Consider the following 24,802-nt stretch of genomic DNA (forward strand, 5'->3'; position numbering starts at 1 on the left):
TCTTAAGAGAATCTATCTGTACAACAAATCTGATTCTATCTATGTTATTACAATGACTCAAGGGACTCTGATTTAGTCTCCTCTAATATCTCACTGTTTGTTTTATATGGTTTTCTTAAAAAAAATAAAAAATAAAAAATAAAAAACCAGTCTCCTAAGAACACATGAAAAAACAAACCTCACCGTTGTTTTATATGCTTTTCTTAAAGAAGACAAAATTAAAAAAACCATTCTCCTAAGGACACAAATGAAAAGAGACGAGCTGCAACTGCAAAATAATTTATTCTAACTTAGAATCTCTACAATCCCATGCCGTTTTGTTCTATACACTAGTTGAAATAGTAAGCAAGAAACGTAAAACATATGTTTTCAGCCCTAGGATTAAATAGGAAAAGGAAGGATAATTTCTCACCACTAACACTTTTTCTTTTCATAGTATTGTTGTTTTCCAACCTCTCTATCCACATGTCATGAGCCTCTTATGTTTGAAAAGTTAATAAAACATTTTCCCCCATCTTTTGTCTCTACCGTCAGCATCACACTTCGGTTTATCTTATGTAATAAACCTCTGACTGAACCAAACCAGTCAATTCGTTTCAGTTCAAGAAGTATATAAACAAAAAAATTGATCCTCTGGTTGATCCATCAGCTGATGATATTTAATTTAAAGCATTTAACTTATCTCGTATAAAATCCCCACTACAAGTTAAGTGGGGAATCCTCTGCAAGGTGCAAGCATGAAAATTTCAAGAATACACTATTATGTGTTTATTTACAATCATAAGCCTCTACCAAATCATATGAGAATGACTCTAAAAATGTCCATTCATACCATATCTCCAATGTCGGGTTTCTTCTCAGCTGATACATTTACAGTTCCATCTCTGTCTTTTACATCTTTAGTTCCGGCTGAGCTATTTTTGTTGTGAATGTGTTGTGTGATACCTCCAATATGATTAGATGAAGCACTAGCCTGAATAGCCTCTATGTACAGAATTTTTACCAGGTTCCTAATGCGACGCCGGAAGGTTGGTATACGTGACATCGAAGCTACAATCCCCTGCAGTCTGTCTCAGGAATGAAATTCATGATAAGTAACTGTTAAATCGTAAGGTCACTTGTGCATCAGATGGTGAAGCTAGAGAAAAATTAGTCTATGGGAGATGATATTTACGAATTTACCTTCTGATAATAGCCTGCAATTGTGCTTTTCTGACATTGTCACTGGATGGAAAGTCGGAGTTGTCCCAGTCATCAGGTTTTTCGTTTTTGTGCTCCATAACTAGCTTTCTCAGGGAAATTTCCTCGTTGACATCTAATTGTAGCTTCTTTATCTGTTCTTTGATGATCAAGAGTGGCCCAATGAACCACTCGAACACTTTATCCCTTGGACTGTTTATCCTTGTCAACTCCAAATCATCAGCTGGAAAAGTTAATTACATGATCATGTTTAGAACTCAGAATATCATGCATAAATTTCAAGGCAAAAGTTTGAGAAGGAACATACAGATGACCAACCCAGATGAGTCAGACTTTGCTGATATGAGCAGACACTGTAAAATGGACCAAGCAGGTAGTTTGATGCCTAACTTTTTACAATTGCCTGTTTTAATGCATTCCTCAACATCTTTGATGTTAATCAGGCCATCGCGAAGGAGTATCCTACCGTTCACCTCACAGGATTTAAACAACCAGTCCCAAATCTGTATCATTGCAAGATGCAACTTAAAAAATGAAGTCCTTAAATAGAAAAAGAAAAAAAAAAACATTATTTGTGTTTGAAAGATGCCTTGCCTGCACAGGTTTATATTGTTGGATTGCCTTCCTCAATGTTCTTGACCGTTCTGATACAAGTTTCATATTTAAAGAGCTTTCTCTTTTAATCCTCAAGTCATTGTTGTCATCGTCACCCAACTTCTTCTTCTCCTGGTTAGTCTTCATGTTCCTATGATACCTTGGCCTAGAGGCCACAAGGACGCCCCACAATCAAGAAATTAACTTATCCAAAAAATAACTTCACGCGACTGGACTTTAATCTTCAAATTAGTATTTTGAAAGACTTGCATGACTATTACTCTTTTAAAGTGAAAGACGATTGCAGGGTTACTGTACCTGGGCAGGCACGATCCTTCCCTCAAGTAGAGTAAATCATTTACATACTCATCAAACAATGAAACCACAGACACAATATAGGCAAGTCCCATCTGAAGTGAGTCTTCCTGGGCATTATGTGCATCTTTCGTTCAGAAAAAAATTAAAACCAATAAAAGAATAAAAAGGTAACAGAAAAATATTAATCTATGACAGCAGTGAAAAGATGGGAAAAGCAACTTTAAAGACCTGATGAGCAATCACTCCAGCATAGAGTCCCAGAAAGAAGCTGGAGATGATAGCGGCTACTACAGCTCCGACAACAGCAAGAGGCCACAACAGAATTGCAAGACCAGCAAATGGAACACAAACTGTCTCCAAAAATGGTCCTTCTCTGCCTATCAAGTCCTCCAACAGTCTCTTCCATCCTTTGAACAACATGAATGGACTCTTCCACAAGGCAAGTGCTGTAATCAGAAAAACATCCACTGGCACACCAACCAGGGTTGCTAAAAGACAACTTGGCAGTTTCGATAACCTGGTAAAGACAAGACAGAACATATCTGAAAGATTTACTAATATATTTTCTGCTCAGAGTGAAGGAACTGATAAAAGAAAATTCTTACTTTATGTCTATAGGCTTTTCATCCTTGGGCACCTTCTCACTTAGTTCATCCATGTAGGAGAAGTATGCGTGGAAGCAAAAATCGATAAAATCCTGTACCGCTGTATAGCTTCCTCTGATAGTGGACAAACAACCATCCTAATATGCAAAGAGTAAACCACTAATATAATTGCCAAAGATTCCCTGACAATAAAAATAATCATGACAAGAACACTCTGAATGTAAAGAATAGTAGAAAGATCAACCAATCGCCCAGAAACTCATGTTGATGACAAAGATATTTGACAACTTGTAAAATATTAGCAATAAGTAAAGCAATGGAGTGTTCGGAGAGAAATACCACACCCACGGAAAGAACAATTGAAATCCACAACAAATAAACAATTAAGGCAACGGAAAGATAAATTTTGCAAATAGAAAGCTACTTCCTTAAATGTAAACAGAGCCAAAAGCAGAAACAAAAACTCACAGCAAAGCAGTGGTAGCATTTGTCAGTGACATCCACTCCAACAGCCTCAAAAGTTGCAATAAGAGGAGCGAAAAACCCATATCCTATACCTCCCAAAAGGCTACCAACAATTCCAACAATTGGCCAAAGAATCAAAGGCACTGGTAACACTGATAGTGCCACAATCTTCAGAACTGGTCCCAGCCTCTTGGTTCTGGAATCATAATCCCAGAAAAAAAAAGGACAAAACATTATGTGAATAAAAGGAAAAAATAAAAAATAAACTTGACCACTCAATTGAAGGGCTGAAGCATACCTCAACACACAGTACAAAGTCCAGATAAAATGTGCAGGCCAAAGTCCAATTATTACAGCTGAATTTACAATCATAATGATTCCCACCACAATTGGACAAATAATTACCGCTGCAAAATTAAAGAAAAAAAAACATGACTAAACAATCCATCAACCCAATTTTCTGCATAAATCGGTTCACATAGATGCCACCAATTCACATGCATTTGAACACATACAACATACTATATAACATTAATATACATAAATTCACTCAAAATTACAAATTCATCATAGATTCTTAAAAAGTAACAATAATAATAAATCAATCATCATCTTAATAAATAAATAACACGATGAGCATGTTCATGTATGTGCCCACAATAAGGTCTGCAACAAGGGACAGTTCGTAAAGTGAAACTAAGTGTAAATAAGTGCAAATAATTTGAAAAAGCTGAAAAGTAAGATTAAACCTTTAAGCAGGCCAAGGATGAAGAGGAGAAAGAAGTAGGGCAAAAAGGAGACAAAACTCCAAAGTGTTTCAAAAAACCCTGCTGGAACTTTCATGGTACAGCTTTTGCCTGAAAGTTTCAGAACAAGAGAAGGGCAAAATGGGAGGTTGAGTACAATCTTGAAGCACGGATCATGGCTCAAAGGAAGAGTGGATTTCCATTTTTTTATCTTCTTGTTACTGCTGCCAGCCAGCTAAAGCAAAAGCGGCGCACGAAGACGGAAGTAGCTTCGGGGTCCCTCAGATTTGACGAGTGGGGCAGATTGGGGTTACGTGGCTAGAATTGGCGAAAAGGCTGGACACGTGGCGACATGCATCGTAGTAATGCGTGAAATTACCGCGAAAAGCGTTTTGGTGGGGGGGGGGAATAAAGAAAGTATAACTCTCGTCACGCTTTTTGGCGGGAACCAACCGCCGTGATGAGGACACCTCCCCCAGTTCTTCGTTTTTTGAAAAACAAAATTGAAAAATAGAATCTCCTCTGATGAAGACCAGAATCTCCTTTGCCACGCGCCTAGTGTTTCGGTAATAATTTTATTTAATTTAACTTTGCTTATAATTTTCCGTTTATGAAAGAACTTAAAAAGAAAATAAATGAAACCGTGCAAATGGAAATAAATAAAATATATTGTTTAAGATTTTTCTTTTAAAGAGGAAGAAGAAAAAAGGTCTATGTACGTGTATATCTTTGGCTTGGCTCTCTGTATGAGTGCGGCGATTGTGATGTGTTTTTGTTTAGAGTTTTCATTTGCATTCGAATTCCTCATTTTTAAAAAAAATAAATAAATTTGAATATGTTATTTTTAATCTCTGAGTCTAGTGATTCTTTGGTTTGGTTTAGTTTTGAACTGAATTAAACATAAAATACTTAGTTTAGAGATTTTCAAACCATTTAGTTTTTATCATCTAAGCCAAAATAAACTAATAAAATACGATTTAATTCAGTTCGGTTAGGGCATAACCAAATTTGGGGTCACTTGTGCTTTCATTAACACAGGTGGTAAAATGGCTTCGGCATTGAGAAGTTAATTCTACAATGCATCGAAGATTTCACACATATTTTGACGTGGAACTATCGACTAATAATAATTAGACACATGACAATACATATTAAAAAAAATTTAATTCTCTCTTTTTTTTTTAATTCTTCCAAAAATTAAAATTTCAAAAAACTAGAGACAATCAATGGTGCTCTCACTCTTTATTATTTCTTTCTTATTATTATTTTTTTTCTCTCTCCAGTTTTCATCTCTAATCCATTTGCTACCATTTTAGAAACCTATTGAGGAAGAAGAAGGTTTTTGTTGATGAAATGATTTGGCAGCATTTCCCACCCAAAGCCAAAATGATTGTTGTGACTACTAGTGAGGAAGGAGAAAATTTTTATGATTAATTACGAAGAAGATGATTTTTGAGGCATGAGCAGCTGCCATTGTTTTTTTTTTTTATATATATAATAAATAACATTAAAAAATGGTTTTATTTAAACCAGTATAGAAACAAAAATGGCGATTATGCAGTTTTGCTTGATAACAAGCTTGGGTAGACAAAGTTTGATGGTGGGATATGTTCATAATGGGTTATTGAAGGCTGCAAGGTGGGTTTTTGATGCAGAGTGTGAGTTTTTGAGGGGGTTGGTTGAGAGGAACCCCGGATTATACTTTGATATTTGCTGGGCATTCACTGCTGGCGGGGTCGCTGGCATTGTTGGCGGTGATTGTGGTTCAGAATCTGTGACAATTTGGGGAATATTGACAGGAATAAAATCATTTGCTTTTCTATTGCACCTACTAGGTGTATGTCACTAAATTTGGCTGTGGGACATGCGGATGTCATCAATTCTGTTGCACTTCAGGTAATTTAAAAAATGGTAATAACTAGGATTAATATGAAGATTGGAAAGAGAGATAATAAAGGCTAAATTTTTGAAATTCTAAAGGAAGGATAATAAAAAGAGGGAATTTAAAAATTTTCTAATATTTATTGCCATGTATTTAATTATTATTTGTCTGTGATTTCACATCAGATCATATTATAACATAGAACCTATGGTGTACCGTAGAATTTCCCTAATCTCATGTAACTCTTTAGAATAGGGGTTAAGATGTAAATAAGCACACCTAGCTAGCTTTTTCAACAGGAGCCATTAATTTTGAGCGTTTGAATAATTTATATTGCACTAAGCATTTTGAACGTTGAGGAATGGCTACTAATTAATTAATTCCATATGCACGTGTGCTTCATTGAACTACAATATTGGACAATTTTTTCATCCCTGAATACTCAAAAAATCCTTTCAGTTCCTTGTTTCTAAAATTTTTTAGCATGAATTCAATCAATCCACTAAGAAAGTTAATACAAAACGGCAAGCAAAAATAACAAAAAAGTAAAATGGATTAAGCACTACAACAGCGACCCAAAAGATACGGCTTGTTGGTGTAGGAGACTTCTCATTTTCTGCTTGCTTAGCTAGAACTTTTGGTTCTTCCACCAACATGGTCGCCACATCCCGCGAGTCTAGACTTATATATAATTCAAAACTTATTTATAAATGGGGTAATTTTTAGGGACCTCCCTTGAAGTTTGGTGTATTAACACCTAGATAAAATGTATTCATATAATTAAATATACCTCCCATGCTGTTAGTATAAAAATACGTACAACATCAATATAGAACGGTAAACGTGTAAAAACATGTTCAAAAATGAAAATGTATGCTTTTACCAGATCAATAAAATTTTGACCACCACTTGCCTGCTGTTGACCCAACCTTGACCAGCCGATCATGGCTGCACCGGTGGCTGGTGGTGGTGCTTTCGCAATGCCAAAGTTTCCTCCTCACGCCGGCGACCAACCCCATTCACGGCAGCCTTTAAATCAATCGCGTCCATCAACACACATTAACCCAAGTACGCGGCTTTTGTCTCACAACAACCCTCACCCCGCTGCTGCCCCTTTGGCCATCGCCGACGCCACCCAACAACTGCTACCATCACCCTTGAGCCATCCTGATACCATGCCACAATCTCTGAAATCCCAAAACCCAAATGCACATGGCTCTCAAAACCCTTGCTGGAGGCTTGTCACGCCACATACCACTGCTACAATTGCTGCCGACAGTGATGGTTCTAACATCGTTGCCATCCATCACCCTCAACCAACCCCCCTTGCAGCCCTGACCTCAATAACATCTCAACAGCCATGAACGCACGATTTCCTCAACCTGCACTTGTGGCCACTTTCAACCTCATTAGATCCCGGCACCGCCACCTTGTTAGCCTCCGTTGATGGTGCCTCATTGTCAATACATGATCAGAAAGGCATTTATATTACACTTCCTTGAGGAGTTTGGAGCTTAATGGGTCTCTTGACACTCACAATCATCTCTCTATGCCCTCATTGGGTGTAACAATGACTTTTCAAATAAGTAAAATTATTTTTTCTGAAATCAAGTTTATGTGTATTTTACACATAGTTACTGAACCCTGACTTTGTGTTTTATCCTTTCCAGGAGTGAAATGCTGATGACGTTGGAGTTACTGTAGCGGCACCTGCAGCCCGTAGGGAAGCGAACAATAACTTTTAGAGTTCATGGGAAAGGTATTGCTAGTGCTCTAAACAAATACAGTGATGAAAAAGCTGAAATCTTTGTACACTCTAAAAAAACAAGTATTATTAATTTGCTGCTATCAAATTGAGATTCGATGTTTCAAATTAGTGGGAACAGTTGCAAGATTCTTAACTCGATCAAGGCAAATGCAAAATTCGATCATGAACCATATGAAGCGTATTTTACAATTTGAGTTTATCTCTCTTGATTATTGTTTGGTACAATAAGGTATGAAATCAATTTTTGATTATGTTTATGAGTTTGAATAATTTTATAGTTGCAACTATTATTATAAGCCTGAAGAGGATACAAATATAAGATTTGTGAGAGGGCTCAATTTGCATATTCAAGAAAAAGATGCCTATATACACTTTCCAACATGTAATTCTTTTAGCAACACAAATAATGTCACAAATTATATCGCATATCAGAAGAGAAAGAAGCCAATCATTGAAGCAATTATGTCTTCCACATTTAGGACACCAATTTGAGATCCCTAGTCTCATCACAAGTCAACAGCCTGAAATGAAAGATGTCCAAATTAAAGACGTTTATACCTCTCCACATGTTGAAGATTTGCCTAATGTTGCAAAAAAAAAAAGATTATTGATTTAAAGTTTTAATCTAACGGTTTGTACGAAAATGTGCATGATGTTTCATTGAAAGACAAGATAAATGTTGAACATGATGAGATTATTAAGAACGTGCATGTTGTTTTCTTGGAAGACAAGACAAGTGTTGAAGACGATGAGATTATCGATCCATCAAAAACTTTTAAAGAAGTACAATATATTCTGGGTAATATATTCTTGGTGCATTAAGCCTAATTGTACGATCGAGGTTGTGCAGCAAAATCAAGTTGAAGAAGTTGAAATGATCAATATGATTCTACTTATTTGCGTTAAAGTTAAGAATGTTGTGCTCGAAGAAAATTTGATTGAAAGATGAAATTTGTTGGAGAGTGCATTGAACGACAATTGAGGAAAGACAATAGTTATTTGATCATTGTTTGTTCTTGGAAGTCTTCAACACCATGAAAAATGTATAACTGAAGGAAATTGATAAAGTATGGATTCTTCAGAGTTTCAAGAAAGATTGGCAAGAAAGACAACAAGTTTGAACTACAAAATGGTTTGGTCTTATACTTCAAGTTCATCCTTTAAATTGTATCCAAACTTGAGGATGAGTTTCTTTTAAGAGGGAAAGACTGATGTAGGACGTTATTTTAGGATTTTAAAATTTTGTTATTTTAGGTTTTTGATATATATTTTTTAATTAGAGCCAATTATGGTGTGTATCTTAGTCTTTTATTTCGATTATAATTGTAATTTAATTTCCCTTTCTAAATTAACTTAAGAAAGTATGTTTACTCTAGTATAAATAGAAAAGTCTTGTTATTATTTTCATAACTTTTGATTAATAAAAAAATTCCCCTTTTAAAAATTTCCTTTCGTACTATTTATTGAAATCTCTATCTAATCTCGTCTAAAGCGTTATTAAAGTCTCATTGAGTCATTTTGATTAGAATAAGATTTAATCACACTTCGATTAGAGCATAACCTAATCGCATAGATTAGGTCCGATACTAGAATGATATCTAGTGTTTTTCTACCGTATCAATTCCACTTATGCTATGTCATGTTATAGATATGATGTGTTTAATTTGACAATTCATTCAATTTGGATTAGTAGATTAAATGCATGTGTTACTTCTTGAAGTAGAAAATATCATTCATTTTCTATGTAGAAAATATATACAAATATTTCGCAATTTCACTTTACCTGTTCAAAGCACAAAATAAGCAGGAAATATATATTGTTTTGTAATTATTCATTTTAGAATTGGTTAACTAATTTATATTTACGGTCAAGGTAAATTAAGAGAAAAGTTCAATCAAATCATGGCATTAAATGATATCATGCACGCTATATTGTTGTGCATACATTTTCGTCAATTGTAGGAATTTGCAATTGTATGAATTAAATAAAAATTCGGACTTAAAACAAGCTCTGGCCACTAGGGATGGCTTTAAGTATAGGTGAATTAGGCAGTCACTTAAGGCGCCATATGTTATGAAGGTCCTTTTATGACTACCTAATTCTCATATGTTAGAAAACTCTTTTCTTTAATATACTCAAATTAAATCTTTTTTTTTTAACTTATGATATGAAAGCCTACTTTTTATGCCTCTCTTTAATTGATAATTATCTGATAATTAAAATTTTTTAATAGTATTAACTATTAATTCATTATTAGTTTTTTCAAGAAAAATATTAAAAAATTATTTATCTGTTTAAAAAAATTAATTATTTAACATTATAAAATTTCTTGTGCTCTTCTCTATAAAGAAAACTATTACATCTATTTGTTTACTTTTACATAAAAAATAGTTTCTTGAAATTAATTATTACTTTTAAATTAAAATTTAATCAATTTTAAATTAAGAACTTGTTTATTTTTAAAAAACTAATAGTCTCAATGAATATAAAAAAAATTCTTGATTACTTTTTTTTTAAAAATTTCTTATTATCTTATTGATTGTTAATATTCAATATAATTAAAAATCGATTAAATTTTAATTTTTTTTAATATTTCTTTAAGCATTGAAACTCCTAAGTGTAAGTAGGTCTCATAAAGAAATTTCGCCTAAGAATTTTAATACTCTAGAGCTGGCGTGCTGGGCAGGCATAACTTGGCCCGGCCTATTTGACATTATATATAAATATATTATTTGCAGCAATCAGAATTTTAACCGGTGGTGACTACAAATATTCCAGCAAAAACTAAAACAAATTTGTGCGACAAACTTGAACAAAAGCAGCTAAATTTTGCAATTGGCATCGGTTTTGGCATTTTGCTTTACTCTTTTGTACCTTCCTTAGCGATATATATGGGAATCGGCAGGCAATACAGAATTGAACCGTCGAGTAATGTGCCAATCAAGAATTAACATTGCATGCATCCAATCGAGAATTTTGAACGTCCACGACCACTGGTCCCATCTGATATTCCATATTCAAATCCTCGAGCTTCGCTTCATCTTTTGGGAACTATGTGATCATATTCACCACTTATTATACTCACAATCCTTTCGGTTCTTTCCTTTTTATTTTATTTTATTTTATTTTTGAAGTGTCTATTTATATAAAGTCCATGAATCCCATGAGTTGAAAGAAAGAAGAACAAATACACAATTAACACAAATATGCCCCAGAAAAATAGTAATAAGAAAGTGAAATGGATTAGTCACTACACCAACAACCAAAGGATACTGCTTGTTGGTGAAGGCGACTTCTCATTCTCTGATTGTTTAGCCAGAGCTTTTGGTTCTGCCACCAACATGGTTGCCTCATCCCTCGACTCTGAACGTACAGTTTAAAAACTTGCTGTGTACAATAATTATTTATATATAATAATTTTTTTTTGGTTAAAGTTTTATTTTGGATTGTGTTATATGCTCTAGGTACTTTGAAGACAAAGCACTGGACTAGCCAGGCACACTTGCAAAGCTTGTGGAGTAGAGGATGTTTGGTGTTACATGGAGTTAATGTGCATGATATGGATCGGCATCCAACTCTATCCCAAATGAAGTTCGATGTTATCATTTTTAATTTCCCACATGCTGGTCATTATCCTCCCTTATGTGAACAAGACACCAAACTCATTGAGTAAGTAGAAGAAGAAGTAAGAAGTACTTCTGAATAATAATCACTTCAATATTAATTGAAAAGCACTTTTTGATATTGCATTTGATCATTTATTGTGTAATTCAATTGAATATATAGGAGGCACAGGAAGCTATTGGAAGCATTCTTGAAAAATGGAAGAGAGATGCTTGGTGAAGGCGGGGAAGTGCATGTTACACTAAGGGATGATCATCCTTACAATCAATGGAACGTGATGGGGCTTGCTGACAAACTGGGTCTTGTTTTGAAAGAGAAAGTGGAGTTTCTGAAACAAGATTTTCCTGGCTACCATAATAAACGGGGTGGTGGAGTCAAGAGTAACAAGAAATTTCCTCTGAAGGAATGCTTCACATTCAAATTTTGTCTTGCCAAAAGTTCTGCTAATCAATTTAGCGAAGTCGGTAATGATCCAAGTGGAATTGTAGCTGCTTTAGATAAGCTAAATTTCAGCTCGTGATAAGCCTGGGGTTGGGGTTGGGGCTGTAGAAGAGATATATGTACTCTTGTTGAAACTTGAGAAAGAGACGTATGAAGTTGTTGATGAGTTTATGTAGGTGCTATATTTGTTTTTGATAAATCTAGAAACCAGAGAAAATTTATTATGAGGGAACTGGGAAGAGTAAGGTGCTCGTGCTTCTAGTTAATTTGGTGTTGTTTAGTCATGCAATTGATCCATGATCCATCGTTGACTTGGTGATTTTCAATGAACAAAAACCTCAAAAGGCCTTGACCAAGGGAGTGTTTTTACTCAACCTCAATTATCTTTGAAGCATTTTTTTTAAAAATATTTATTGCTGGAAAATTTGTCACCTTCATAAACTCTTTTACGTAAAGAAACTCGACTAATATTTTTCTTTAGATTTTGTATGAATTTTTATAGCTTTGATAATGGAGTTATCTTGGAACCTTGGATTTAAATATCTTTATCATTTATTTAATTTCTTGAATAAATAACTAATAAACAATAGGTAATTAAATAATTTTCAAGGTGCACATAACATATTGATAAATATTTTCTAAATCACTAACAAAATAAAAAATTAAACATGCAAATATACATGTTAATTTAGATGTGTAAATCGTGAAAATGAATCAAAATTGTTAACCTTTCAACAATACATGATAATATTAATCTCTTATGTCAATGGTAATTGGAATAATACATTTTTAATTTCTTGATCAATTGTTGCTATATTTATTAATCTAGTAAAATTATGGTGAAAAAGAAAGAGAATACGATGAAAAACTAAGACTGAGTTATGCTAATATTGTAATACAACAAAATGTATAAAGTTTAGATAGACTGTTGGGGCTTTGATAGAAAATTCTAATTCGGTTGCGGTTGTATGGGAGCCTCCACAGGTTGGTTATTATAAGCTTATAATGGCGCTGCTGTTTATGTTCATCATGGGCTGGTTATAGTTTTTGAGATTTGAAATTGTGAGGGATTATTTTGCTGCGGGATTTGATGTTGGTGTGTGTTTAGATGATGTTGTTGAAGCGGAGGCCTTACGCTTTGAATTATGATTTCCAAGTTAGATTAGTTTATCTCCATTTGTTGTTGAGTCAAACTCGTTTCCTATTTATCAATTGGTGTCACGACAGCATGATATTCATACTGACATGTTTTTTGATTATTTCAGAGTTGCAGCACTTATTATTCCAAAAGCACGATTTCAAGTTTCGACATGTGTCCAGAAATTGTAATCAAGTAGCAAATGCTCTTCGTTGCTATGATACTGTTGTATGGGTGGAGGACTTTCCACGCCATGTATCTTGTTTTCTTTGACATTTTCTTCCTGATCTAATGAGCAGTTTATATTAAAAAAAAAAAAGACTATAGTTATTTTTATTATTTGATCTTTAGAAAAACTGCTTAACCGGTTTGATAACTGGTTAATTAAAGTTTTGAATAATCAAAATCAAGATATTATTCAAACTAACTTCTAATTTTTTGAGTGGCTGATTAAATTCAATAGTACACATTTGTACGATCATTGATGCTGTAATTTTAAAAGCAGCGTCATAGAAGGATCTTTTTTTCTTTGTATAGAATTGTAGATTCATAATTTACTGTGTTTTATTAAAAAAATAAAAACCTAAGAGGTTTTAGCATAATCTTATTCAAACTTGATTAATACAAAAAATTGAAGGACTAGCGAAATAAATTATAGTGTCGTACATTTTCCTTGAGCAATTTTGGAAATTTTTGATTTTTTTTTAATTCCACTCTTATGCTTGATTCTTGCCAAATCTTTTGTGATTGATATCGTTTTAAATCTAAAAGACTGCATATGATTGTGTTATTGTGCATATCTTAATATTTTGGAATGTTCAATATGGCCTGGGAATCAATTTCGACCCGTGTTGCTCAATTGGAATTGAGTCGTCGTATCCACAACACACGGGTCTTGCTTTGGAGGGTGGTTAATTAATTATATTTTGCTGATTGTTAACGTTTGATGAAACAATATTTTTAAGGGCTTATAACTCATTAACTCACACTGTTGGGCATCCCCAAATCTCTTGCTAGGGATGACAATTGTACCCGCAAACCCGCAAACCCGCCCAAACCCACCCGCCAAAACCCGCCCGTTGCGGGTAATTTTACCCGTTGCGGGCGGGTTTAGTATTATAAATTAAAACCCGCACATGGATGCGGGTGGGTTTGGTATTAACCTTATATCCGGTGGATACCCGCATGGATATCCACCAAACCCGCAATATTTTTTTCAAATATTTTTAATTTAATTTTAATCTAAAAATGTATAAAGAAAATAATGTCATTAATTAAATTACCAAATAGCCAAAGGCTCAAAGTTGTGTATGTGTGTATGTGGCCTATATCCTATTCTAAAGTCATAATCTAAAGAAAACTAAAGGCATTTTCCTTCGAATTAGTATTTGAAAATATTAATCTTAATTATTATTATAGGCATTGTGTTGGATGGGTGCTTATGGTGGTGAATGAAATGAATATCTTCTCTTGGAGCTTGTTTTAAATGATAATATGAAATGTAATTATTATTTTTAGATACTAGTTTGTGTTTTTTAAATGGATTTGTGTAATTTATACTTAAATTTGAGAATTTGTGTTGAATTGATGTGGAAATTTTAATTTTTCATTTACATTATTTAAATATAAAATTAAGTATGTTATATGGAATTTGAGGTTATTATTATAAATTTATATATTAAACATTTGTGATTTTAAATACGGAAACCCGCAAAAAATCCGCCGGATACCATTGCGGGTTTGGTAATTGTTAAAACCCGCTGCGGGTGGGTTTTTGTACAAAAATTAAAACCCGCTGCGGGTTGCGAGTGGGTTTGGTAATTTAAATTTTGTGCGGGTTTGGGTTTGGTAATGGCAAACCCGCTGCGGGCGGTGGCCATTGCCATCCCTATCTCTTGCTCTCGTTTTTGCGAAACCAGAATTATTCGGCCCAAATTATACTATTTTGTATATCAATTCTTAAAAGTTCAGCAGAGAAGATCTCACGATGAAGATTCTTAATTTAATTCCCAGATAACTTCACATAATTACACCAACTTTTATGTCAACTATAGCTGATCCCCTGCTTATCAGATGCCCTGGCCTAAACCAAGCCAACTTTTCTAGTAGTTATTACCTATTAGGCCACCTTTTCATGATTTTGTTTGAACAAAATTTACAGTTATAGAATCTTGATCAATTCGTAGAGATAGACGAGCGATGATGAACATGAAGCAATAATGTTATAAAAAATATTTTGAATCCATTTTCTTGTTTCTGGCTTCTTTTGCTCTTGTATTTCTTGTTCTTCTATTCAAGGATTTCAAAGGAGCTTCTTGGCTTCATCTCTCAGCATCTACATGGACATGGCCTAGGCCTTGTAGTCTCGGCATCGCTTCTTTTTCTTCATCTTCTTATTCATTCATCAATGTACACAACCTAATTATTATTGTTAATTAATTAATTGGTCAGGATTAATTAACTTAAATTTATTTTTTGTTAATTTTGTGCGGGACGCTAGAAGGCAGAAGCTGGCATTGTTGAACCTGGAGAAAAATAATTCGGTGTCCCCGAAAAAGAAAAAAAAAAAGCAGAGAGATGAAAAGCTAGATAGGCTTGAAGCAGTTCTTGCAAGAGCTAGAGCTTTGTTTAAAAAGCTACAATGAGCAACAAAATCAGTACTTCATCGCATGCAGCTTGAAGATAAGAACTATGTCCCCAGCGGCGGCATTTACCGAAATGCCTACGCCTTTCGCCAGTATTATTATCACCTCAATCACTTTTCATCTTTTTCATACAAAAAATTATAGCAAATTCTTCTATTGTCCATAAAAATACGCTCTACTAATTCTGGTATATCAAAATTAGGGCTGGGCATCAGTTTGGTTCAGCATGACAAAGAACTGAATTGGGGGGGGGGGGGGGGGGAAAAACCAAAGAAATATAACAACTAGACCAGAACCGAACTAATTCCGTTTGATTCCTTTTCAATTTATTGGTTTTTTAAATATTTACATTTTTTTTTATTTTCTTACATAATTTAATAATTTTAAGACATAAATATAAATCTAATGGCCTCTTATACCATGCTACATGGTATTATTGTAAATTAATATAACCGATTTTTTCAATTCGTTACCGATTCTTAGTTTTTGAATCGAAAATAGAAACAAAAATTCAGTTTGGTTTTTGGTTAACGTTTATTGATTTTTTTTTAATCAGCAAGAATCAAACTGAAACTGAAAAAACTGACTTAAACTGAAGTTTTTCGGAACCGATTTGATTTTGCCCACCCTAATCAAAATCTTTGATCTGGGGGCTATTTTGTCATAAAAAAAACTAATGGGAGTTGAAGTTAGAGAAAAGTACTACTTATAAAGGTTAATTTGTGAAATGCATAAGGACCATTTTGCAGTAAATGATAATTCAAAGAGGCAATACGTTAAAAAAAAATGGACGCTAATTTTTGACTAACAGGGCCTTCACAGGCCTCTATGACTATGAGAGTATCACCAAAAAGCTTTTCAAATAAGATTTTATTACTTATTTGAAGAGCCATATCAATATTTAAAGTTCCAAAAGACACTCCAATTAAGATTCTTCAAATAAGAATTGATTCTCTCTCTTCAAATTTAGATAGTTAATTTCTCACTCTTCAATTTATATTTTATTACTTTTCATTGAAGAAAGAGAGAGAAGTGTTTTAATTGCTATTGATTTTTCCTTTAAAAAATAATTATTTGAATAAAATAATATTAACTTATTCATATTTGAAGAGTCTTTTGGAAAATATCATATTTTTTCATTCTTCTATTTGCCACATAGGTAAGCAAATAAGTATTTGAAAAGTAAAATTTATATAAGCTTTTGGAGATGCTCTGAGTTTTGCCTCTTAAATTGTTCAAAAATTTTAGAAAAAGAAAATCATGGTTGAAGTTAAAATATTAGTGATTTTGTAATTCGGAAAAAAAAAAGATGTATTGATCTTGTATCGCCATTAATTAGATTAATAAAAGTACTGCGTAGATGTATAGACCATAGAAGGTACCGTGGGAAATTGAAGACGCCCTAGAATATTGTGACCAACTCTTAGAGTCACACAAAACAATATTACATGTCTAGCAGCTTGAAAGAGTGAAATGAAACTTGTCATTTAATTATATATAAAATAAAGCAACTCGAAAAATTAATGTGTTAGTTCATGACTTATTGAAATTGTGCAGGAGTTACCCGTTAATGGAAAAGTTGTTTAAAATCTGTCTATGAAGAAGGAGAGCCACCAATATTTCACTATGGTACTTGCAAGAACATATACTCAATGGAAGGAATCTTTATGAGCTTAATGGAGACTGATACCCAATTTCGGACTCAGGATGTTGGTGAAGCTCATGTTCGTATTATTCGCGATAATAATTGAGCACCTTTTCGATCCAATTATTCGCCACAAAGCCATTCTTCGGCGTACTGTTTTTGATCATGCTCATATCATTTCTCACAAGCACCCGTATTGGAATCGTAGCCTCGGAGCTGATCATTTCATGCTTTCCTGCCATGACTGGGTAAATATTCAAATAATTTACTTGAAATAAATAAATTGTTATTTTAGTTTTTTCAACTTTAGTGAAATCATGAGGGTAACTTTTGGTCACAGGGTCCCCGGGCAACATGGTATGTGCCTCAACCTTATTACAATTCAATCCGGGTACTATGCAAAGCAAATACTTCTGAGCATTTCAATCCAAAGAAAGATGCATCAGTTCCCGAAATCAATCTGATAACAGGGGAGATTACGTATCTTACAGGCGGCTTGCCTCCATCTAATCGTACAATCCTAGCACTTTTTGCTGGTGGATTACACGGGGAAAATTAGGCCGGCGCTTCTTCAGCATTGGAAGGAGAGAGATAAAGATGTACAAGTTTACGAAACATTACCAAAGAATTATCATACAAGGACACGTTGAAAAAGAGCAGGTTTTGCATTTGCCCCGGTGGCCACGAAGTTGCAAGTCCAAGAATTGTTGAGGTCACATATGCTGAGTGTGTTCCGGGTTTGATATCTCAGCACCATGTGCTGCCTTTCAGTGATGTGTTGAATTGGGAGTCGTTTTCAGTTCAGGTTCCAGTGAGTGAAATACCAAGCTTGAAAAATATTCTGATGGGTGTTGAAAAGTCAGCATCGAACCCAACTTTTGTTGAGCACATGCATAGAGCTACCAACTTTTTTACTACAACTGCATGTGCTAGCATGAAATTTCTTGCTCTTCACCAAAGTCACACCGAAGCCATTAAAATTGAAAAAATGGGTAAGATTTTTCCATGCATTCATATTTCAAGCAGAATGCTTGAAAAAAATTCTGATGGGGGTATCTCAGGATCGGTACTTCAGAATGTATGAGCAAGTGAAGATGGTGCAAAGACACTTTGTTGTGAATAATCCTTCTGTTAGATATGACGCGTTCAATATGATAATTCCTTCAATTTGGCTTCGGAGATTGAATGTCTGCATCAATTGTTGGTGTATTTTTACACCTTGTTTCATACATTATTATTATAATTATTAGTAGCAGTAGTGTTATTGTTGTTGTGTAGAAATAGTTTTATTTATTGATTTTCTTTTACGTTTTTTTTTTGTTTTCCTTAAGTTTAATTTTATGTAAAATGTTTAAGAACTTTAGGGCTGTTTGTCACCCCTTATTAGCAATGGAATCTCATGTTTGCTGCCGCAAGTCAGGTTTAGTTAGGGTCAGTTTAGAATTGAGATTGCTGACTAAATAAGTTGCTGATTAGAAAAGTAACTTGGTATTTGGTAAACTGTGTTGTTGTGGTTGATATGAGTTTGAAAAGCAGTGCGCATACATTTAGTAAATTTTATTACAAATGTGTTGTTTTATTATATAATGACAAAATACACAAAAGTTTAAACTATCTTTTATTTTTTAGAGTATGTTTAATTATGTTTAGACACGCCTTTTTCTTTTTAAAACACATAGAATTGCATTAAGTGAAAAAAACCTTAATTAAAAAAAATTGATAAACTTCATAAGTTGTTACATAAAATATAATAAAAATTCAACTAATACATAATCCAAATAAAATAAAAATTAATATGCATTACATTCACATTAAAACTATTGCAATAAATACCATGACCATAGAAAAATATAAAGATTGAACATTAAAAGTTATGGTTATAAAATTGATTTTAAGAGTCATGGTTAACTTTTTGCGAAATTGTTCATAATTAAAAAAAATTCCGTAATTACATACAAGTCTTATTGAATCTTATAATAGAAAAAAACATAAAATATAAAAAATATAAACTTACTAGATCAAAACTTTTGTGCTAGAGAGAATATATAGTAGTTGTGGCGGTAATTTAATTGTGATGGTAATATGATATTCAATAACTTATATATTAGAGTGTATGAAAAAATAAGACATAATTATTATTTTTTGAAATAGTAGGTTATAATAGGAACTTCGAAAGGTGTGGTAGCTTATTTAATAAGCTGTTTATAAAAAGTAACTCCTTAGTCCCCTACCTACTTTTTAAAACTACTTTCAAAATTAAGAAGATTATGAAATAAGTAGTTTTTACAAAGTTTACCAAACACTATTTTTGTTATAAATTATAAAATAAACAGTTTATTAAGTTTTAACCTCAATCCTAAACGATTTTAATGTGGCAATGTTGCATTAGCTTTTATTTTTTTTAAAAAAACTTTATTATAATAATAAATAAACATAAATTTTTATTTAATATAATATTAATTTTTATTTTTTACATTATAATTATTAATTAATAATTTATTATTCAAATTATGTTATATTATATTTTTTATTATATTAAAAATATAACTAAATAATGTAATATTTACTTATATTATAATAATTAATATATAAAAATAAAATATAACATAATATTAGATTGGGTATATTATAGTAATTAATGTATAAAAATTGATTATTATTTAATAATTTAACATAGCTAATTATAGATACTTAAATAATATATAAAATAAAAATATCATATAATATTTAATTATATTATTATATTATAATAATTAACATATAAAAATTAATTATTTAAAAACAATTTAATAATAATAATAAATACTTTAAATATTAATAAATTTGAATAATAATAATAATTTAAAATTAATAGTAATGTAAATAATGATATGAAATATTATTACATATTCTACGGATCATGCACCAAACATGATATTTTATTACAATCAATGTACCTTAATACAATACACAATGTTGTTAGGAAGCTAATGCAATATTAAATAGTCTGCCAAACACACCATTTAGTGAATGACCACTCTGTTTATGAGGCAATCTTTAAGTTCATTCTAATTGTCTACTTAATTATTTTAGAGAATAACATTTTTGTCCTTCTTATAATTTTTTTAACTACCTTTGTCTTTTCAGACTGAAAAAAATGATAAATAAATAAATGTTATAAGATATGTTTATGCACCCCTAGATAAAAGTTACGTGTATTTCATGCTAATAACTTTAGAAAGTAAATTGTAAGAAATAGGTGCATAATTTGTGGCGTTGTGTGTATCATACTTTTTGAAACATATCATGAATTGTGCATCACATTAATCAATTCATAAGATGTTATGCACACAATATTTTTAGATTCGTAAAATGTGTTGCTAAATGCACGACCAAATGATATGTCAATTGACTATAAACAGCCATTACTATTGGTAATCACATTCAATTTAGAGATTGACAAATGAGATGGAGAGTATTTGGAGCTTCCCAATTAATTTCACAATAAATACTATATTAGAGGTTTGACTTTTTCCAATTAGTTGACATTTAAGTAAATATACGAAGATTATTTTGCCCTTGGGATATTAACATTAACGGAGAGATAACATAATTTGAGAGTAAATTGATGTTTAAAAATTTTTTGATGTAAATTAAGAATTAAAATTCTAGGGGGACATAAATTAAAATTCGCCCGTAAATTCAGTATTCTGTCTCCAATAACTTGACACTTAATGTTATCTCCAATGCTCAAATCATGCACGACAAATCTTCATTTTTTTTACCACAAAAAACTCGCACCATCTATTTTCCCACTTGTCTTTCTCGTACCTAGTATCTATCGCTTTCTTCTTCCTCTTCTACTTTTTGGTGCCCCCTCTTTCTTTTTCTTTTTCTTTTTCTTCTTTCTTATTTCTCTCTTCTTCTTTTTCTTTTCATTTTTACTCTTTTCTAGATTTCCTCTTCTTTTTTTATTTTTTCCTACTTCTCCACTTTCTTGTTCACACATTTCTATCAATATTTTTTTCTTTTTTGAATTATAATTAATTCACTGATATGGACAATCATTTTTCTATTCCAATTTTAGGATATATTTTTTAAAAATTATTTTAGTATATATATATATTCAAAATTTAGGATGTGTGTTTCTAAAAAGATTATTCCTAATAAAATTTGAAAAGATATATTTATTCTGAGTAATGATACAGCTACAAACTCTTGTACAAACTTATTTTGTACACACTGATGTGACATGATAAGATTGGTTGAATTAAATATCACTTGGCCCACATGATTTGTTTTTATTAATTTATATTTTCATTCAACCAATGAATTAATGCCACGTCAGTGTGTACAAAATAAATTTATACAAGAGTTTATGACTGTATCATTACTCATTTATTATTTGTCACCAATAATATGGGTAAAGTCGCTGTGAGGATTCAATGCTTGAGCCCACTCTCTCATCATTTTGTTCCGCACTCTTTCATATTCCATCCATCTATCTTTCTCTTTCTTTCTTTTTTATTAAAACACGTTGGTGAGTTTCTAGAAAACTCTTTTGACAAGAATATCTTATTTAGTTTAGCCGCATGGACTTTATTAGAGAAAAATTAAAATTTTGACTAATGTGTATTTGACGATCACTTTACATTTGAAATATTATATTTACCCCTTAATAATGTCTTTTTTTTTTCTGTGACTAATTTAACAACATGGATGAAATAAAATATGAAACATATATTAAAAACTAGTTTCGTGGTGAAAACAAATTCTAAGAGGAATAACAACGAATCTATTATTGCTTCTTGAAGCTTTTTTCACTTCTTGTGTCAATATTAATTAAGGAATTACTTGTGGATGTCAAGAAAAGTTAAAAAGCCTGAGGCAGACAACCCCTTATCATGGTACGCAACAAGGAATAAAGTCATAAATTAAAGTAGCAATCAAGTAATGAATAATACCCCACCACGACCATGTTAAATAATTTTCTTTCACAAGTTTTAGTAGCTTCCTTTTAATGATCAGTTTCAGAAATAAAAGAAATAGTTGGTAAAAACTAGAGTGAAAGAAACGAGACAGGAAAAAAAAAACAATATGGGCAGAAGGAGTAAGAAAGCGAAATGGAAGGCGCACTACAACAGCAAACAAAAGATTTTGCTTGTTGGTGAAGGAAACTTCTCATTTTCTGCTTGTTTAGCAACCGCTTTTGGTTCTGCCACCAACATGGTTGCCACATCCCTCTACTCTGAACGTAAACCATTCATTTATCTATGCTTCATTCTCTGTGAATAGTTTATTTGATTTTTGTTGTGTGTTAATTTGTTTCAATTTTGATTTTGATCCTCGCAGGTAATTTGCGGAAAAAGCATGGCTCTAGTGAAGCAAATTTGCAATTGTTGAAGAGCAAAGGGTGCTTGGTGTTGCATGGAGTTAATGTGCATGATATGAATCGACATCCAACTCTATCTCAAATGAAGTTTGATATTATAATATTTAATTTCCCTCATGCTGGTTTTTTCCATCCCTTCAAAGAAAATGACAATAAAGTCATCAAGTAAGTAGAAGCAATTAATAAATCACTTCCTGATCATCCTTTCTACAAATCAATTGCCTTGTTTAATTAAGATTAATTTTTGCTTTTGTTCAGAAACTCTCATATGCTTTTAACATTGTACTGTAGCCAGTGGCATATATAGCTTGAAACTATGCTAAATTATTATTATTATCGAAATTGCTAAATAATTCTATTTAATTTAAGTATGTATTTTAAAACGTATGGATGACATCTGTGCTAGATAAGTAGAGGTACATATTTATGCTTTTTATAGGTCAATGAACTGCTTTTTTTTGGTGCTATAATTGAAATATATAGGAGGCACAAACATCTAGTAAAAGCATTCTTCAAAAGTGCAAGAGAAATGCTTGATGAAGATGGAGAAGTGCATGTAACACATAGGAATGATCACCCATATAAGCAATGGAATTTGGAGGAGCTTGCGAGAGAATCGGGTCTTATTTTGAAAGAGACGGTGGAGTTTTCTAAAAAAGACTTCCCTGGTTACGAAAATAAGAGAGGTAGTGGAAGCAAGAGTGACCAAACATTTCCTCTCAAGGATTGCTACACATTCAAATTCTCTATTGAAAAAAATTATAATCAGCTTATGTGGACTCTTGGTAGTGAAGTTGATTCTATTGTAGCTGCTTTGAAAAATCTGTTGTCGATTAATAATGAAAGTTGAGATTATATATGGTGCCTTTTATGCATACTAGTACACATACAAAGATTAAGGGGTTGCTTGGCATTGTTTTTGGCCAATCATTTTCTATTTTTTTGAAAATCATAAAATAGAAAACATGTTTGGCAAGACACGTTTTGCACGGTAGTATTTAGTATAAATGGATTGTATTCATTTTCTACTTTTTGTGAAGAAACGTGTAGAGAATGATTAATTATTGCTTCCAATTTTAATGGATTTAAAAGGGTATAAGAACCCCACAACTTTTTTTGAACTTTATTATAATTACCATGAGCCCACATGTCTCCCCTTTGTTTTAAAAAATTTCACATCAATTAGGAAAAAAAAAGGTCCCGCATATTTTTTATTTTCATAATTTTTTGAGATAAATTATCAAATACATTTACACAATTTTACTTTAAAAATAAGCAACCAAAAGTGTTTTTATATTCATACAAAAATTAATCAATTCTATATTATAAAACAAATATAAACGCAGCCTAACAAATTTTATTGTCAAAGCTGAAGTGAAGGGATAGTCCACCTTAACTTGGAAGAATTTTCTGAAGGTCATCACTCTAATTTTTAAATTTCAAAATACGGGCTTGAGGTTTAGGGAAAAAATTTATGTACGCTAGTCCCGTCATCTTAAATTTTGGTGAGATGATAAGATTAGTTTAGTAGATTTTATGATCGGATCACGAGTCAATCCTATCTTAAGACTCATCAAAATTTAATATTAAAAAAAAAGTCCAATTATAAGATCTAATATGTTGCCAAATCATAGGCCAGCCCTACCAGGTGGTAGGATTGACCTACACATTTTCTTTTTTGAGATTTGATAATTTGGTCCCGCGGGCGGCGCGGTGGGGGTGGTGGGGGCGGTGGCAGCGCATTTGTGTGTCCACAAGAAAATGGTCCTCGCGTTCTCCAGTTATTGAGGGATTGTCCGGAAAATGGATCGTGGGCTTGACTAAGCCTTTACTTGCTAGGCCCATTAAAAGTTTTACAGTTCCGGGCTTATTGTTTTGCCCCTTTCTGATAAGAATGGAGCCATTAGCACCACTCGGAAAACTCTCGTCAAACCCCTTTCCGCACCCCACCCCATCATTAACTAAAAAAATTGATTATATTTATTCAATTCCACGAACACCTTTAAACCACATAAACGATAAAAATTAAAAAGACTCCCTGAACAATTGAAAAAAAATAATAAAAATAAAAAAGTAAGTAATATAACACAGTAAAGACTAATACTTTTATTACATAAATGACAAATTTTCCTTGCGTTGCATATGGTGTTTAAGAGTTCAACCATGGCAATATTCATTATCAGCACCAAAAAAATTACATAAAATTGCATTGTAGAGAAGCCGACAAAAACATAAATTAATTAAATGAAAATGCCTTACATTAATTAATAAGATTTTTTTTTTCATATAGGAGTTTGAGTGTTTGTTCTTCACTCAAAAAAATAATTGACAATAAAAAAGATCTCTCAAGTCTTAATTT

General features: G+C 32.4%; 5 protein-coding genes across 6 annotated transcripts in view; 3 read left to right on the top strand and 2 right to left on the bottom strand.

Moving 5' to 3' along the window:
• LOC102629811 (uncharacterized) overlaps positions 1-24,802 on the bottom strand; it is a 64,924-nt gene that overhangs the window by 14,106 nt on the left and 26,016 nt on the right. The gene's annotated exons all lie outside the window — the stretch shown is intronic.
• LOC102628790 (uncharacterized membrane protein At3g27390) lies at positions 614-4,227 on the bottom strand. 2 transcript variants are annotated; one of them, XM_006469342.4, is made up of 10 exons: positions 3,932-4,227; positions 3,481-3,589; positions 3,186-3,378; positions 2,718-2,854; positions 2,341-2,654; positions 2,113-2,236; positions 1,795-1,960; positions 1,508-1,703; positions 1,183-1,423; positions 614-1,067 (listed from the first exon to the last, which is right to left on the bottom strand). In XM_006469342.4, exons 1-10 carry the CDS (start codon positions 4,023-4,025, stop codon positions 827-829), a joined length of 1,815 nt encoding a protein of 604 aa, XP_006469405.1. In that variant the 5' UTR covers positions 4,026-4,227; the 3' UTR covers positions 614-826. The 2 variants fall into 2 exon arrangements, with proteins under 2 accessions (XP_006469405.1, XP_006469406.1); XM_006469343.4 differs by having other exon boundaries at positions 2,113-2,219; positions 2,341-2,629; positions 3,932-4,218.
• LOC102628486 (uncharacterized protein At4g26485-like) lies at positions 10,723-11,869 on the top strand. The gene is made up of 3 exons (XM_006469341.3): positions 10,723-10,948; positions 11,044-11,248; positions 11,366-11,869. The coding sequence occupies exons 1-3, from the start codon at positions 10,786-10,788 to the stop codon at positions 11,721-11,723; spliced, it is 726 nt and encodes a 241-aa protein (XP_006469404.1). The 5' UTR covers positions 10,723-10,785; the 3' UTR covers positions 11,724-11,869.
• LOC102625864 (probable glycosyltransferase At3g07620) lies at positions 15,452-18,356 on the top strand. Its single transcript, XM_015527390.1, is given in 9 exon segments — positions 15,452-15,519; positions 16,985-17,017; positions 17,019-17,162; positions 17,164-17,320; positions 17,413-17,619; positions 17,621-17,696; positions 17,699-17,899; positions 18,099-18,259; positions 18,351-18,356. Coding segments are annotated over 9 exon segments (1,053 nt in total).
• LOC102628099 (uncharacterized protein At4g26485-like) lies at positions 22,083-23,302 on the top strand. The gene is made up of 3 exons (XM_006469340.4): positions 22,083-22,305; positions 22,404-22,608; positions 22,927-23,302. Exons 1-3 carry the CDS (start codon positions 22,149-22,151, stop codon positions 23,291-23,293), a joined length of 729 nt encoding a protein of 242 aa, XP_006469403.1. The 5' UTR covers positions 22,083-22,148; the 3' UTR covers positions 23,294-23,302.

Source organism: Citrus sinensis, chromosome 2, assembly GCF_022201045.2.
Source record: "Citrus sinensis cultivar Valencia sweet orange chromosome 2, DVS_A1.0, whole genome shotgun sequence".
NCBI classification, from domain to species: Eukaryota; Viridiplantae; Streptophyta; class Magnoliopsida; order Sapindales; family Rutaceae; genus Citrus; species Citrus sinensis.

What these genes read in the sequence shown, in the direction of transcription:
- LOC102628790 (XM_006469342.4), bottom strand. Translation starts at nt 4,025, where the DNA reads ATGAAAGTTCCAGCAGGGTTTTTTGAAACACTTTGGAGTTTTGTCTCC. An exon ending in ACTTTGTACTGTGTGTTGAG is followed by an intron (nt 3,379 to 3,480) that starts GTATGCTTCAGC and finishes TTATGATTCCAG; the next exon opens with AACCAAGAGGCTGGGACCAG. An exon ending in AACAATATAAACCTGTGCAG is followed by an intron (nt 1,704 to 1,794) that starts GCAAGGCATCTT and finishes GCAATGATACAG; the next exon opens with ATTTGGGACTGGTTGTTTAA.
- LOC102628099 (XM_006469340.4), top strand. Translation starts at nt 22,149, where the DNA reads ATGGGCAGAAGGAGTAAGAAAGCGAAATGGAAGGCGCACTACAACAGC. An exon ending in CACATCCCTCTACTCTGAAC is followed by an intron (nt 22,306 to 22,403) that starts GTAAACCATTCA and finishes TGATCCTCGCAG; the next exon opens with GTAATTTGCGGAAAAAGCAT. An exon ending in AATGACAATAAAGTCATCAA is followed by an intron (nt 22,609 to 22,926) that starts GTAAGTAGAAGC and finishes TGAAATATATAG; the next exon opens with GAGGCACAAACATCTAGTAA.
- LOC102628486 (XM_006469341.3), top strand. Translation starts at nt 10,786, where the DNA reads ATGCCCCAGAAAAATAGTAATAAGAAAGTGAAATGGATTAGTCACTAC. An exon ending in CTCATCCCTCGACTCTGAAC is followed by an intron (nt 10,949 to 11,043) that starts GTACAGTTTAAA and finishes TATATGCTCTAG; the next exon opens with GTACTTTGAAGACAAAGCAC. An exon ending in CAAGACACCAAACTCATTGA is followed by an intron (nt 11,249 to 11,365) that starts GTAAGTAGAAGA and finishes TTGAATATATAG; the next exon opens with GAGGCACAGGAAGCTATTGG.